Source organism: Actinia tenebrosa, unplaced genomic scaffold (genome assembly GCF_029948245.1).
Source record: "Actinia tenebrosa isolate PJP-AT-01 unplaced genomic scaffold, QUT_ActTen_1.0 PGA_scaffold11__36_contigs__length_13525064, whole genome shotgun sequence".
Classification (NCBI taxonomy): domain Eukaryota; kingdom Metazoa; phylum Cnidaria; class Anthozoa; order Actiniaria; family Actiniidae; genus Actinia; species Actinia tenebrosa.
Genome location: NW_028292571.1, coordinates 7,166,636 through 7,183,657, shown reverse-complemented (window position 1 = coordinate 7,183,657; position 17,022 = coordinate 7,166,636). Strand labels below are relative to the sequence as shown.

At 35.8% G+C, this 17,022-nt stretch overlaps 3 protein-coding genes across 3 annotated transcripts; 1 reads left to right on the top strand and 2 right to left on the bottom strand.

Annotated features, from left to right (window-relative positions):
* The first annotated feature begins 327 nt into the window (after nucleotides 1-327).
* Nucleotides 328-1,321, top strand: LOC116299389 (calcyclin-binding protein-like). Its single transcript, XM_031708043.2, has one exon. The coding sequence runs from the start codon at nucleotides 495-497 to the stop codon at nucleotides 1,191-1,193; it is 699 nt and encodes a 232-aa protein (XP_031563903.1). The 5' UTR covers nucleotides 328-494; the 3' UTR covers nucleotides 1,194-1,321.
* A 2,815-nt stretch (nucleotides 1,322-4,136) lies between these two features.
* LOC148912416 (uncharacterized) lies at nucleotides 4,137-9,539 on the bottom strand. Its single transcript, XM_089027682.1, has 4 exons — nucleotides 9,381-9,539; nucleotides 8,809-8,880; nucleotides 6,984-7,049; nucleotides 4,137-6,425 (listed from the first exon to the last, which is right to left on the bottom strand). Exons 3-4 carry the CDS (start codon nucleotides 7,033-7,035, stop codon nucleotides 6,103-6,105), a joined length of 375 nt encoding a protein of 124 aa, XP_088883808.1. The 5' UTR covers nucleotides 7,036-7,049; nucleotides 8,809-8,880; nucleotides 9,381-9,539; the 3' UTR covers nucleotides 4,137-6,102.
* A 1,224-nt stretch (nucleotides 9,540-10,763) lies between these two features.
* LOC148912415 (uncharacterized) lies at nucleotides 10,764-16,071 on the bottom strand. The gene is made up of 3 exons (XM_089027681.1): nucleotides 15,950-16,071; nucleotides 13,417-13,488; nucleotides 10,764-12,822 (listed from the first exon to the last, which is right to left on the bottom strand). Exons 2-3 carry the CDS (start codon nucleotides 13,466-13,468, stop codon nucleotides 12,506-12,508), a joined length of 369 nt encoding a protein of 122 aa, XP_088883807.1. The 5' UTR covers nucleotides 13,469-13,488; nucleotides 15,950-16,071; the 3' UTR covers nucleotides 10,764-12,505.
* Between the last annotated feature and the right edge of the window lie 951 nt (nucleotides 16,072-17,022).

Sequence of the window (17,022 nt, the reverse complement as noted above, 5' to 3'; positions counted from 1 at the left end):
AATCGATAACATATCGATCATCAAAAAGAATTCGTAATATGTTCGTAGCCCGTCGTGATAGTTTCGACTATCTTCGGACTTCTTCGTACGTGTTCTATTTTCTTCGAAAATATTCCGACAGAATCCGAATTTTACCTATCATAAAGAAAAATGTATCTGAAGAGAAGAAAAGTAAAGAAAAAGAATTCAGCGCATAAATTGTCATGGAAAACCATCGATGCTTAATCTTTAGTAATATTTCTAGTTTTAATTTTAAAATTATTAACTTTTTTTAAAAAAACGAAGTTTTAATCGATATTTATTCGTTAAGTAATCGTAGTCACGACCATCGAAAGCAAGTGGCCTTGTAATTAGTCAGTATGCTGCAAATATGCTGGTAGTCTGCTGACAAAATTCCAGAAGGGTGTTAACTGTCTTTCTTTTTATCGTGAAACTTACAATTTCATTTTCATTTTTTACGATAAGAAAGAGTTCAGAGCTGAAATATTAGCAGAATGGCGAGTTTAGAGGACCACAAGTTGGATGCAGACGAAATACGCAGTTTAATTTCGATGTCAAGAAGAACACGTGTTAAGGAAGTGTTGCAGAGGGAACTACTGAATGTAGAACAAGAAATGGCGCTGATAAAACACGATGAAATGAGCCATCAAGCACATCGAGAAATAAAGGCTGAACAACCTGAAACTACTGGAGAGCCAAAAAAGTTAAAACCTTGCTCATATACGACATCCATTACAAGCTATGCATGGGATCAGTCAGATAAATTTGTGAAGGTTTACATAACTTTACCAGGCGTTGAAAAGCTTTCCAAAGAGAAAATTGCATCTAAGTTTACAGGGAATTCAATGGATGTGAAAGTGTATGACCTTGATGGCAAGAATTACCAGTTGAAGATCATTAGACTGTTCCATGGCATTGTAAGTGAGGAAAGTTATGTCAAAGTGAAAAGTGGAAGTCTCTTAGTAATGATGAAAAAAGAGAAAGAAAAGGAAAAATGGGAAGATGTGTGTAAAAAGGTTACAGCAAAATCTTCACGGGATTTTGCTAGTGGTTTTGATGATAAGGCAAAAGATCCACAGGAATCGATAATGGAGTTGATGAAAAAGATGTATGACGAAGGTGATGATGAAATGAAGAGGACGCTTAACAAGGCGTGGACAGAGTCGAGGGAGAAAGCAACAATGGACATTTAAGCTCTAGTGCATTTTCGTCTGAAAGACAAAGTACCTAAAAGTTAACCGTTTATGTTAGTTATAGAGATTTTAATTTGCCACCAGCATAATTGTTGAAGGAACCTTTAAGGAACATTCATTCTTTAGAAGGGGGGGGGGGGGGGGGGCACTGGAGGAAAATTAAAGGGAGAACCATCACATTTTTACACAGCTATAAATGGTGGGAGGTAATTATTCAGTCTAATGTTCTCTCACTTAATTAAGAAGACTGAAAATGATAAGTAGCATTGCAATATTCATTTTTTTGAAGAGAGGGGAGGGTAATCGTTAATTTTTTTCTATGACAGTCCATGTGAATTCCTCCCACCCTACCCTCTCCCCCCTAACCCTTCTGAAAAAAATGAATTTTCCTTAAGTAAACTTTTGCAAAGTTATTTAATGATGTTTGTGTTGATTCAGAAGAACAAGAACTGTAGCCTCCATGATTTTTTTGTTGATTTTTTGTTGATTTCTATACTACTGTATCAGTTATATTACTGTATCAGTACTGTATTTTTATATTAATGTATCAGTTTGGGCATCCAAAATATTCCCATTGCCCTATAGATGGACTTGTCCAAAATCTTGCACCCAAGTTTAAGTAAATGTATGCTGTTAAAACAGTTTTGAAGTAAAAGGTAAAAAAAAAAAAAAAAAGAGAATCGTTATTTTATGAAAATGATAAATAGACCTTTCCCAAATTATTTGCCTGAGTGACCATGTGAAACAGTGGCCCAAAGTCGAGGCTACATGATGTGTTCATACATGTACTGAATCTTAGTCCAACCTTGAACAGGAGCAATCGTTTCGTGGTCACTCAAGCATGTTTAGGAAAGTTCTTGTCCTCCAAGGAAAGAGATTCAGTTGATTCTTTCATCCAACCCTGCTCTTCACATGCCGTCAATCTCTTTTGCTGAAGTTATTTTTGTATCCTTGTATCTTTTTAAGATTAGAACACTGATAGATAAACCTAATACACCAGTTTCACATTCAATGCATACCGCTGTTTTTGAAGACTCATTTGCACAGGCTTAGCCTCGTTTATGAGTCGGCTATTCACAGATACGATTAAAGGTACAAGGGATTTCAAAACATTGGTATTGTTGAAGCTGCACATTCTTTACATTAAAGATGACATTTGCAAATGATTTACTCTTAAGCGAGGCTAGGCCTGCGAAGATGAGTCTTTAGTCATAAAACACGGTATTTACGGAATGAGAAAAGGGACTATTGCAGGAATGTTGTCATATAAAAATAACAATGGAAAATAGGAATTATTTATTTCTTTAAAGCAAAACAGGTGTGATTATTTCAGTGTTTTGAAGTTATAGACTGACATTTTTGATATTATTTCCTTATATTCATATTATATACTAAAACAGTTATTTTCATCAATCTAGGGGCCTTTAGAATTAAAACAAAAAAAGGTATTTCCAAAATCTGTAATTCCTATTTGTCATTTGTCATTTTTTATATGACAACGCACATAATACATAAATTGCTTATAGCCTAATTCTATTATACAATATTGTCAGAATTGATTTTTTCAGCATTGAAAAGTTGAATGTGAAAATATTTTATCATTTGAGTGTTGGGTCTGTTATGATGGTTTATATTTCCAGTATGTTAATGACTATGATGTAATGTAAGGGATCATTTATTTATACAACACTGAGCACTTTGGTTCTGGAACAAATTATTTTGTTTCACGGGTTAAACTATGCCTTCACTCTAACATTGCTAATAAATATAATAACTTATAAGTTGTCAATGGTCTAAAATAAGAGAGCACCCATCAGCCTCTTAAATACAGGGCTGTCAACTCTCCCGGATAAACCGGGAGTCTCCAGATTTTGGACCGTATCTCCCGGTCTCCAGATTAAAGTCTCAAATCTCCCGGATAATCCCCGAAGCTGACCATTTCTTGTGGGAATCGACTTTCACAACCATAAAATTCCAATTAGTTTGTGTTGTTTGTGTTATCTTAAATCGCTAACAAAATCAAAACTTTCCTCATAAACTGTTCTTGCAAGCAGGTCATTGTAATATAAGCGATAATCTGATTGGTCAGAAATAAACCAATCACATCAAATGTTACAAAGCGAAAGACGTCTTTTTCGCGCGCTTTTTGACGCGCTGTGACGTCATGTCCCTTCCCTATCAATTCTCCAGATTTGAATATCTCGGGGGTTGACAGCCCTGTAAATAGACCTCTTTACCTTGGAAATGATGCAAATTTCAGACCAAGTGACATTCCCTAGAGTATCATTTCTTTGTTTAATGATGGAACATTATCCCCCTACCCTGGATCCACCCTTGCAAATTATGAAATGAGATTGAAATAATGGTATTTTTAGCGTAGTTTTGGTTTTCACTGACTGGCAGATTTCAGTACTAGTGGTCTATCACTAACACACTACTAGTAGCTTGCTCAGCCAATCAGCAGTGTGCAGGATTTGTGACAGCCGATTATGAGTATGTTTATATTAAGGACTACATATTTGACCATGAGGGCAAGAGGTTTAATTGTTTTAGCATACTAAACACTCCTTTTTCATAAACACGTTTTTTTTAACAGACCACTAGTAGCTCAACCAATGAGAGTGCAGGATTTATGATAGACCATTAGCTGGTTTAGACTAATATTCAATAGACCTTTAGCTTGGATGTAAGGTTTTCCCATTACAGACCTCGTACCATTCCCTTGATTATAGTTTCTTTGTTTAACAGTCGTTCATGAGAAGACATGGATATGAATACAACTTGTCAAGCATGTGCTGTAAGGAAAGGCTCTGGGTACGAGATTGTTTAAGGAAAAGGTATGGGCTACTGCGCATGCGTACTGTTAGACATTGCAGTCTATCTCGTACCCAGAGCCTGTGGCGAAGGACGAGGGCTCTGTTGGTAATGAACACTTTAGCTTAGTTTAACAATATAAGTTTTATTTGAATTATTTCCAGTTTCATCATACAAAAAGTAGACTACTTAACTACTTAAAAACGGTAGTGTTTGAAAATCCTTCAATTAGTATTTATCTTTTTTTAAATATTCTTAATTAAAACCTAGCGCTCGTAGATTGAAGGGTAGCCTGCGTTACTTTTGGCTAAGCGGTCTGAGGCTATTTTTATACAATCGTGCGCGCGCAGACCATCAAACAGCGCAGGCTACTCATACGGAGGGAGGGAGATAGAAAAGGAAAGGCTAAGCTGTATAAGCTCACGTATAATAAGCATAATCATATGTATGATAATGGTCCTTATTGAAACAATAGCGAGAGCCTATCATCTACTACAGAAGTATAGGTTTCCCAGTTGTATTAAAATATTGTCCCAATAAATGACTACACAGTATCTGTTTTAAAGAGTACTAGAAGAATTACCCGGTAATATCTTATTTTTACAGGACAGTAAACTTCATTAAAACATCTCAGGTAGAGTGCATAACATATATTCGTGAAAAACGAAAATTCACAAATTTGCACAAATTAGTAAGTTCAGTAGAAATCAGTAAACCGTAGATCTACAAAACTTTGCACTGTTTTTTTTTTTACGATTTTGTTAGTTAACTTACGGATATGGTATGCATGCAGCTGCTGACGTTAAATGTAATCGGTTGACCTTTACCTTGGACTTGCTCCAAATACGAGAATCAATCTCAATCTCCTGATTGGCCAACCACACATTTGATCTACCAATCAGAAGCAAGTTAAATAAAACAAGACAATTTTTTAGTATCAAAACGTTGATTACAGATATTGTATATAGAAAGACGTATGAAGGAAACGAAGGAAATTTCGTAGAGGTCACGTGATCACAGTCACATTAATTAATAGACCTTTTGTATTCATATAATACTTTTATGTTTCCTGATTACAGACTCATTTACTCAGGGATAGCCGCATTTTAGCGTCAAAATATTCGCAAATGCTAACTTCAACAATACAAACATTTTGAAATTCCACAGGTTGACCATCAGTGGAACACATGAATATTGCAAACCAAATTGAGGTTAGAACCTGAGCAACAGAGACCCCCAGACAACCTTAGATATTCAATACAATGATTCAAGGAAATCGACAAATATGTTGCTGATTTTTTATGGAGGCTTACCTGAAACAGTATTTAACTGACAAATATTCTAAAATTAGAGTGATTTTCATAAACCCGTAAAACAGATACCATTAGTTAGTGTGTAATAGTGAAATCCCAACAAAAGAACACAATGTAATTAGGGTCAACTAATTTCTATTAGGCTATATATAGTGTGTATATTACGTATATTACGGGTTTATGAAAACCACTCTTACTAGTAGTTTATAATAGTTAACTGATATTTCATTGTGTTGGTTAAGATTATGGACAGCGCTCGTAAAATTATTACAGTAATAATCTGTCATTCAGCCGAAAAAATAGTAGTCAATTGGGTATATACCCCCATTGGCACCCTTTTATCTGGATAAAGTGAATTACATGACCTCTATGCATAAATGAAAGCGAAAACATGCAATGCAAGTTTAATCGAACGAAGTTGAATGCAACAGAGAAAAAACGCACCGTTTATCAACCGCTAGGTATATGAAAGGTGTATTATCTCAGTCGAAAACCACCTCGGAAGACCCTTTTTTTCTTTACAGAATTAGAATAAGCTTTAAATTTGGGTTTATGAAATTGCGATTTAAAATTTTTTTAATTATTTTTTTTCGAATGGTAGGCAGTAGCTTTTGAAATATGTTCATCATCCGATTGAACGTCGCAGATAAGTATAAAACAGTCACAACCAGTCCCAGGGACAATCAATATATATGTCGCACGGTGCGATTTTTCTCCTTGCAAACGGCGTATATCTCGTGTCGTATATGCGCGCACCAGACGCCAACCATCAACGCAATAAGCTACCAGTGTAAGAACAACGCGAACAAAATCATAGCGATGACTAGAAAGATGCTTAACTCTCGACGCGTGCCTGAATTACACAAGTCTCCAGTGCAGCAATCTATTTTACAATCGACTTTGTCTTCTCGCGTCTTGCAATATTCCTCCACATTACATTTGGTTCTCTCTATACAACGCTTGACGTAATAATGCTCATCTGCGATGCGATAAGACGCAATGGCGCAACTATATTCTCCTCTGTAGCAGTCTTCGTTTTTCTTATGCTGGTGGCAGTCTAGTTGAGACGTTTCGCTAATGCATGAATGGCATCGAAGACTCGTTACTGTAGAAACGATAACGATAACGAGGTTAGCATACATATTACATAATCTGGTCATTTAAGAATCCCTGGGAAATCTACTGAAACCTGAAACAACATTTGGGCTGGTCGAAGACAGGGCACGTCAGCTAACTCACAGATTGTACCCCGAAACAACCTATTATCTATGGGCTGATCTAAGTCAGGGAATGGCTAACACACAGATTAATTTGAAACAACCTCTGGGCTGATGAAAGTCAGGCTAACTATCAGACCGGATCGTTATGTAACTTTTGTAGGTTTTGCAAAGTGAGGTAAACCGGAGAACCCAGAGGAAAAAAGCCCTTGTAATAAACACTCCTTTCTGCCACCTATTTCTCTTTTACTCCGACGAAGGACTAGCGTCCGAAACGTCAGTAAGTTTTTTTTTTTCATTTTTTCATCTTTTCACGGTGTTAAATGTACCCTTTTACCATTACAAAACCACCCTTGATACCCAAAAGTGTTTTGAAAGCACGTTAACTAAGAACATGGAATTCTTAGTTTTTATTGATAAATAACTAGCTTGCAGTTGTACTTTACCTGTTGGTATCAAGACAATCGCGATTCCAACTATAAGAACTAACGAATTCATTTTTGATTGAGAATCTACAAAAAAAAAAAAAAAAAAAAAAAAAAAAAAAAAAAAAAAAAAACGAAAACGAAAAATGAAAAAAATACTAAATGGAGTAGGTAGGTACTGGTAGGGAGGTAGGTAGGTAGGGAGGTAAGGAGTGCGAGGGAGGGAGGGAGGGAGGTAAGGAGATAGGCAGGTATATATAGGTAGGTATAGGTAGGCAGGTAGCCGGTAGGTAGATAGGTAGGTAGGTAGGTAGGTAAGTAGGTAAGTAGGTATAGGTAGGTAGGTAGGTATAGGTCGGTAGGTAGGTATAGGTCGGTAGGTAGGTAGATAGGTACTGATAGGGAGGTAGGTGGGTAGATGAGTAGTTTTTGTAGTTAACTTGTTGGTATATCATTTAACCAAGAGGCGATCATGACATTTATAATCTCTGCAATACTGCTGTTTTCTTTTAGGATTAAGTACTTACCCATTTACTCATGGTTTAGCCTCATTTCAGATCAACATAATCGCAAATATCAAAGGTAAATAGAAGAATGCACACTGAATGCTCGAGCAACACAAAATCTTTAATATATTCAACTGACCTTTCCTTAACACGAGAATGTTCTTTCAAAAACTCAAGAATAAGTAATGAGCACTTGAACCAATTGGAGGGACCATACACGTCACGTGCATGGACCTTTAAACCCCCTAAAGCACACTAGTTTTTTACTAGTTATCTCTGCTTTTCATTAGCATTGTTTATATTATTAATACTAATCAGGGTGAGAAGAATACTAATGAGGACGACCTTATAGATAAAGGTGCATCAAAGCTTAGAATGACCTATATACTATCGTCGTCTAATGCCCCTGTCTTGATTTGGGCTTGTTGTCTTCAACTTGTGGGAGCCTTTTTTGCACTTACTGCGCGAGGCAGTTACGAAAAAATTCTTACTGCGCAAGTCAGTTACGTAAAAATCCTCGCTGCGCATGACATTACTTTACAAACGACTATCAAAGGTAGTAGTAGTAGTATATGCTGAGGTATATTTTCGCTCTACTTCAACGAAAGGTTTGTGAATTATAAGTTTTTGAAGTAGTTGAATAACTCGGCTACGTCTCGTGGTTTTAAACCCGATAAAACAATCCTGCTCGTTTATTAAACGATACATAAAAAATCGAAGCTAACCCTGAGCAACGTAGAACTTGGAACTGAAGGTTTCATCATATGTAGGTGGCAAGAGTACAGAGTTGGGCTTCCTGTGGCTTAGCGTGTGATTGTTAGTAAAATTGATAGTAACCATTGAAGCGCGAAAACACTTCAAACTGACGCTACGCTTTGTAAGTTAAGGGTTGCTAAAACTAAAGTCATCTTTAGGCATGAGGAAAAAATTATCCACATAAGAACTGTTTTCTCAACTTCGTTAATAAGAGACCACTATTCAGTTCTTTATTTAAAATGTATCTTGATGGAGAAACGTCATTGAAATACTTGCACGAAAAATCATTCAAGCGTTGATAATATAAATCACGAATTAAGCTCATCTTCCATGATGGAATTTTAATTTCATACTGTTATATTATTACTATTGATAAAAGCTGGTATATTCAGACTTAGTAAATCCGATCTTGAAACTAAAATTCTGACTCAAAATGTTACAAAAACAATCCAAAAATATTGACCGAATAAGCTACACATTACGCAACCACCCAGCTCTACTATAGTTTCTTATACGATTTATAATTAATTTAATGATTTTCACAGCAACATAGCATCTAAATAGTTTATTTCCAATAAAATTACCTTCCAAATTGCTTGTTTTTTTAAGAAGAGTGCTGTAATGTTAGAAGGAAGTTTTCGTCTGCTTCTTCGACTCTAATGAATGAAAAGACACACAAAGCGACCGTTATGTAACAAATAGTTTAGTATTAACAATAACATCAATGGAAGTTCAAATATACTATCGCTAACCACAACTAGAATTGGTAATAAATGTTACTCAGTGACGTTTGCAGCCGATATATTGATTTAGACAATCCCAAATACCGTGTTTTGCTGTGGAAGTTAGCTTTTTTATTCTGCAACAACCTAAAGTTCAACCACTTGAGTCAAACGAGTTCGAGCAGCTGTTCAAAAGGTTCGCATGCATCGCTTTTACCAAGACTTTGAGCCAATAACTTATTTGAAATCTTTGGAATTAAGTTTAAGACTGTTAGCAAGTTAAAAATATAGGATCTTAAGGCTTCAGTGCAATTTGTTGGGGCAAAATATATCGGAAAATGCAATGTTCCTTCCAAACCAACACGATAAAGACGACCGATAATTGTTTTCCCGCCGGTTGGAGCAAGGCTATTTCATTAGCCAAAAAAACTTACCTGGGTAAATCTAAAAACAACTTGTCTTGTGGTTTGTTCAATTCCTATAAAAGTCTGGAGTCTTGAAAGGATTGTAATTCATTCAAAATATAATAAATCAGAATTTCTAGCGACTTTACTTTCCGCTAGACTGGTTGATCATGCGCAGTGAAGCAGCAAAGTTAACCGTATCTCATTATGTTTCCCTATATCTATTTGAAGTTGTTTTCAAAGAATAAAAACTTCTCAAAAACATTTGAACAACAAATACTTTATGAAAAAAATGCTTCAAATTTTAATGTTGAAGGGTCTTTTGTTGTAATTCGTAGGGAAATAGGTAGGTTTGTATGTCCCAATAATAAGTTTTACAAATATGTATTTTATTTTAAGAATGTCATGCAAAATTTGGCTAGCACGCTTGATTGGTTTGAATAAACCAATCATAGGGCGAGGAGATGTCATTGTCACAAGTCACGCATGCTAGCGTCATCGTAGAAATATTTAATAATAATAGTAATGATTAATAAACAAGAACGAAGAAGAGGAAAGAAGTGCGACAGTTTTCTCTCTTAAATCGAGATGGATGTTGCATGATTTCTTCAATTTGCTCGAAAAAAAAACAATGAAAGTGAATTCAGTTTGATATATTTTTTGAGAAGTAACTTTATTTTTCTGCACATTTTCAGATTATGAGGCTTAAATTTTAGCGACATACACCTATTTCTAAAAAAATAGTTTGTCATCGCCAAAGGCGATAGGCGATAGACGATAGGTAATTCCAACATGGAATTGGTTTCGTTAAATACAAAGAACATTAAATCAGTGTGAAGGTCCATGTTATTGACAAGAATATGCCCCCCCCCCCCCCCCCCCAAAATCCATAGCAAATCTATGGTTTAGTGGCACTGCTAGAATTTCACTTCCCAATAAAGTTTCAGTTCATTTTAAGAAATGTCATTCAAATTTTGCCAGCACGCTTAATTGGTTGAACAGACCAATCATAGATTACGTCATGGTCACAAGTCAAGCGTGATGGCGTCATCGTAAAAATATTGAATAACATAATAATAAGTAAAATGATAAACAAAAACCAAGAAGAGAAAGAAGTGTGCAACAAATCTCCCTCCCAATTAAAGATGGATGTTTCTGGATTTCTTTTAGCTTTTCTGTAGAATATGATGCCTATAGTAAGGAATATAATAATATTATTATTAAACAGTACAGGGATAAGAAAGAAATACGTATTAGATAATATTAGACGATATCGAGAACAAGCTGTCAATGGTAGCTCTTTAACCTTAGCGCATAGCACGTCTTTAGAATTTTAGTTTTGGAGCTTAAAAAAACTTTTTTTTCAGAAGCCAAAGTCTGTGAAAAATAAGTTTAAAATTACAAGACGTAAAATAAACAAAACCAAGGCATTTATTTATATTTATTATCTTAATCTTATTACAAACAAAAAGCTATATTTACATCGCTGTCCTGAAATATGATATTACTTTTAGAAGGCTTGTCTTGAGTCGAATGACCGATGTTCTTATTCAAAGCTGTTTGTGCTTCTAACACATACGACTACGTTAGTCCTAGATTCTATTTTTAACAAATACAGTGTAACTTAGAAGGACAGGCCACTTCCCATTGTTTTTAGTACGTGCAAGGCTGACAGGAAAATACAAAAGAAAGGGCACCTATAGAATTGCATTGAAAAAAGTGCGTTTTCTTTTGGGTTTGTTTAGTTTTCTGCTAGACTGGCATCAGATATAATGCTTATAATTTTAAAGGAGCGTATGGCTTTTGTCCATCTAACAGTCACAAGGAGCAACGCTAGCTTTTAGGGAGTATTTATTATTTAGGAGGGGGGCATTGAATTTCTACTCAGTCAAAAAGGGGGAAGGGGGGAGGGGGAGTGGTAAGGGGGGAGAGAGTGGTCACCAAAAATTTGATAAGGGGAGGTACAATAACTCAACAAATCTCAAGAGGAGGGTCACTTTTTTATGCAGACAGAAGAAAGGGAGAGTCTAAATATTTTACATTACTGTTTATAGGGATTCCTGCGGCCACCCCTTCTCCTTAAAAATGAATGCTCCCTTATTTGCACGAGAGTCTTTTTGTTGATGTATAAAGTATTGTTATTAATTTTTGGTATACATATGCTTATAGAAAAATACTTAGTAAATTGCTTGTAAGATTTAATTTAGCTATGACACGTTTTATCGAGGCATTGCACCGTCACGTGATGGCAGCTACAACAGAGGCAGGAACAATCGAATCTGCTCTAATTTGATTTACATGAAAGAGAATTTAATTTTTCAAGGAAACTTAATATTTCCGTCTAAACCTTGGAATGGCTAATACATAGATGGGAACATGTGCGGCTAGAGCATAGATGACACCACTAGCTGTCAGCATTCCAAACTACATTGAATTTGGAGCACGTTTACATGAAGGCATAGTGACCCATATTAAGATGGGAAAAAAGTTTTTTGCCATCTTTCCCAAGGGAATAAAAGAATAAGATCTCGAGTTACCTCTATCAGCAGGTATATCCAACCTACACGTAAACGGGATTTGAATTGACTTTGCGAGCGCAACATGCACCACTAAGAGAAAGGCCTTGCAAAATCACGTGCCAGCGACCAAGTTAGACGATGGCAGAACAGTAGAATTTTTTGGCCTCGGGAATCGAATTCCTTCTCGTGTAAGGCAATTGTATTGTTCCTGCCATCTAACATGCCTGCTGTCACGTGATGGTGCAAAAACCTCTATTGTGCAGGTATTCCCAAATAAGAAGACAAGTAAAAAGACGTTTACCATATTGGATGATATGACAAGAGAAACTAATTACAAAAAGTATTCATTAAACCAACATTTTCCATATCAATGACATCAGCTCCTTGTCCTGCATCAAATGATTCAGTCAGTGTAAAGTATTTTTAGTCAAAAGTTAAAAAGGGCATTAACCTGCTCAAGGTCTACTGAAAATCTTCCAACAAAACGCGAAAAAGTGTCCTCTTTGTAATTCAATGAATGCATGTTTCTGAAGAACCTGTACCAATGAGTCTATAGTCAAGGATTACAGCGGTGTTTAGTTGTATGCGATCGGAAGGCTCAGATTTCAAAAACTGAAAATCTCAAAGTTAAAAAAGCTATACAAGCAACGCTATTAAAGTAAGTCCAGCAACCAAGAATAGGCTGACTACCTTGCGTGAGCCCGCGTTGCAATAATCCCCTTCGCAGCAGTATACTTCGCAGTTTGTACGATCAGGTTCAGATCGGCAGAAGCTGTCAGGATCATTGCAATAACTTCTTGCAATGCATCCTCGGAAGTATTGTGGAACACCTTTAACTTTGTGCAGTGTCTTTGCGCACGTGTACGCCTCATAGCAGTCTTTACGCGTTCTTGACTGGAAACAGTGTAAATCCGTATATGTACTTTCACAGAAATGACATTTGAGACTCTCAGCTGTAAAGAGATAAACAAAAATTTGCAGTCTTAACGCAGAGTGCTGGTCTGCTGCAGAAACTCACGGGTTACGGGTAACAAGCAATGAATGGGACTGTGACACTGATGAAGGGTTCGACCAAACCTCCCGAACTCGTTGAAACATTTGCAGTCTTACCACAGAGTGCTGGTCTGGTGCAGAAACCCGGGGGTTTCCTACAAACTCGTGAACAACAAGAGCAAGACTAGACAAGAACAACAACAAGAAGAAGCCAACAACAAATACAAATTAAAGCAACAATGGGTTAAACTGAGCTTGTAACATTCTTTTTCTTTGAAGTGACCAAATTGGCAACAAATATTCAGAATTTTTTAAAAGAAGATAAAATATTCCCATTGCCATCTCGAAAGGTAGCCGTGCCTTTGCATCGAAGCGAGACAAACGGGGAACTTGCACTGATAGAGACCTTCGTAAACACCTTGGACAACTATTCGCTTGTTTCTTTCATTGCAAGCTCACCGTTCGTCTCGCTTCGATGCAAAGGCACGGCTACCATTCAATATGGCGCAATGAACTTTGAAAAGGATTATTTAGAATTTCAAAGGTATACATACCTGCTGGAAGAATGACAGCGACTGCAAGCGTTAATAGGACGATACGATGCATTCTGCTTGTACACTAGAAGTCTAAGGACATCAAAAAGATATGTCAGAAGTCGTATCCGAATGAATTGAGAGAAAAAAAAACCCATTCGTAAAAGTAGTGAAGCACTAAAATAAGCCCCGACAAAAAGCATAAAGTCCCCAATATTTTACCAAACTAGAGGAGTCTCTCTTACTCTACGGACAAAGGACTGACGTTCAAAGCATAATAACAATAATCAATAGTATTAATTCGTGCAAATCTGTGCAATTTACTTACAATTTTTCATATTAATATATGTTATGCCCTTTAAAGAAGAATCTGTTTAGGAATTACTATGTAATATTTAGTAATTTATTATTATTAAAGTACATTAAACATAATTTAGATGTTTTATTATTCAGTTTTAAATATGTTTATTATATTGATGGGTTGCAAGCATTTCCAAGAGAGTCAAAGCGACAAAAATATGGTGGCCATCTTGGTTCCGTTAACAATTGATGCTATCAAAAATCTTTTGTTAAATGGCGCCAATGCTCCCCCGAGAGGCGCGAGGAATTTTGTCCATACGTTTGATTCACAAATCTAGTTTTGATTGAAAAATGGCGCTACATCAAAAGTTCTGCCATCAGTTTTTGTTGCTAAAAGCATTTGTAAACTAATAAGAAGAACAGTAAAATATATCTTTTATCGAGGAATAGGAATAGCTAAAGGTTACAAATCATTTTTGAATTTAATTTTTTCAACGGTGATTGACAAATAATTTGATGATGCATGTCTGCATTCACCTTTTTACGCTATGCTATCATTTCTTATAACTTCGTAAGTACATTTTTACTTAATCTATAATCCCTAGCAAAATATATTGAAATCTAATCAGAAATATTTTTTACTTGTTATTTCTGACTCTTCCATGATGTCTTACAATAAGACGTTTCGATCTCGATCTGTTACGAATGTTGAAGAAAAAGATGAAGAACATCAACAGCAATCGAATGTAATACATAAAAAAGTCAGAGAAAACAGGTTAAAAATCATAAATATAACCCATCACACTAAAAAAAGCTTTTGCTTTTTTTTACGGGGGCCAAGAAATCTTATATGTAACAACTTTTTGATTAATTTAAATTGTTTTCAACTGTAATCTTCCAACCAGCGTGCTGTTTATTCACTCATTCATAAACACTTTTGAGTGTGAGCACCATCCTTAATAATAATAATAATAATAATAATAATAATAATAATAATAATAATAATAATAATGATAATGATAATAATGATAATAATACTTGAAGAAAATATTATTATCTTTAATAACCATTTAAGCAGTAGGGACTGAATAACTATGGCGTGGAACACGGAGAACGATTTTAATACACATACAAAACTAAAATACGATGGACATAAATATTAAAACGTTCCTATATATAAAGTAAAAAAGCGATAAATATTGGTAGTTGCATAACGACTTTATGATACTTCGGTTTGATTCTTCCCTGAAAAGTGCATGATTCATAGTTTTCGCTTGAGGTGGTGATTATGGATGTTCATATACAAGCATTAGATAATTTTAATAAATCTGCCATGCATGCTTACGGTACGAGTGAGAGGATGAAGAAAGCAAACAAAACTGGAGTATCAAGTAAGCTCCCTTGCAAAACCTGAAGCAAAAAAACCTTACCGCTCTAGTGAAATGTAAAACGCCATCATTTAGTTTCTCAATCGTCGCAAAAGTAAGCTAAACTACAAAGATTCTCATAGGTTATATCTTTAAATATTGGACAAGACTGACGAATATGTATACCTTTTGGAAAGACTTATTTACCAAAACACGATATCTAAAAAAGACAAATATTCAAAGAACTTCGCTCCGATTCTGATCGTTATTTACTTAAAGTTAGTTTAGGAAAGTTTAGGAAGTTAAATAAATTTCTAAATCTAGAGGAAAAGTTATATTAGCTTTTAAATGGAGGTTAACATAAAAATGTTTTACGCAACATTGGCTTTAGTCATAATGGCGGTCGAGTCAATCCGTACGTAATAAGTGAGGTGTTCCATAGTTTGCAATATTTGCGGCGTACATATCGTATATTTTACTTGTAGAAGACTTTGTATTTTGTATATGCATATATATTTCTGTTTGTTTAGCGAATAAAACGAAAGAGAAATCGTAATAAAACTGCAAGTAGGTCTGAAAACCCGAGCGTCATGCAAAATAGTTATTTTTAATGATCGCTCATTCATGTCAGATTTAAACTGTTGAGCCAGCTCTAACACGAAGCGAAATTTTCTCAAAAATTATAATGCTTTTATTCAAATAAGAGTGCTAACAATAAGTAAATATACGTTATGTAAAGCTCTGATATTTGCTAAGGCAAGACATCGTTTAAGGTTAAGTTTAAACGGTCGCTTATTGTCTCGTTTGAAAAAGGTTATATTTCGTAAACTTACGTAATAAATATCTTCGTTTCGCTTTATGTTTTCCTAGTTTTTATTCCTACCTACCTTGATCAAGCTTTCTTGGATCGAGTTCTTCTTTGACCAAAGAATAGTTCTCTAAGTATTTTGTCTTCAAGTTTTTTTGAAAGATGCGTGGTTGAAATGCCTTTCTATTTACGCGTCGTTTGTTACAAAGAATAAAAACAATGCTATTTGCAAGTATAATATTCGTACTCGTTTATTGTTATGTCCAACATCAATGAATGCGTGCTGCACATTTTTACATTTATTATATTTAGTTTTTTTTGTAAATGTAAGTTACAAGCTTTGCAAAATACGGCCAGTTGCTATACTATTTTTTAACTATAGGATGAAGATGAGAAGGATATGAATAGAATAGGAATCAATTAAGAGAGAAAGACGGGAAAAAAAAAAGAAAAGAAAAGAAAAGAAGGAAAAAGAAAGAAGGAAAAGAAAGAAGAAGAAGAAAGAACAAAGAAGACAGCAAACAACACCCCTCCCAGAAAGAAACCCTCCCGCTCGCCCTCCAAAGCCCTCCCTCCCTCCTCCCTCCTCCCCCCGCCCACCACCCCCGCCCCCCCCCCTCCCTCCCCCTCCTCCTCCCCCCTCCCTCCTCCTCCCTCGCCTCCCCCCTCCTCCCTCCCTCCCCCCTCCCTGCCCTCCTCCCTCCAGAAGGAAGAAGCCCCCCGGACCAATAAATATATAGGGTAAAGAAGAGCCGATAAACCATAGGGAGTAGAACAAGAAGAACAAAGACAAGTAAGCTATTCATAAACATCTTTGAGAATAAGACTGGATTGTTGACAGTCAGCCCGTCGTCATATTTCGTATTTGAATTTTCTCAGGCTACATCGAAGAGATATTAATAAAAAAAGAAATCATACTCAAGAGCCTTTAAGGTTATTAGTCATTCCGAAGTTAAGAAAAACACTGAATCCAGTTGGCATAACAGTGCTTTGTTGGACTGTGTGTTTAAGGAGACACTTTTCCAAGATGGCGTCTATCTCGTCCCCTAAAAGTCCCACAATGCACTGCTCAAGAGAGTGATATATGAAGATACATTCCGCAAAAGTTAGAAAGTTCTTATACTAGCAAGAAAAACCTACCTCAGCCACGCT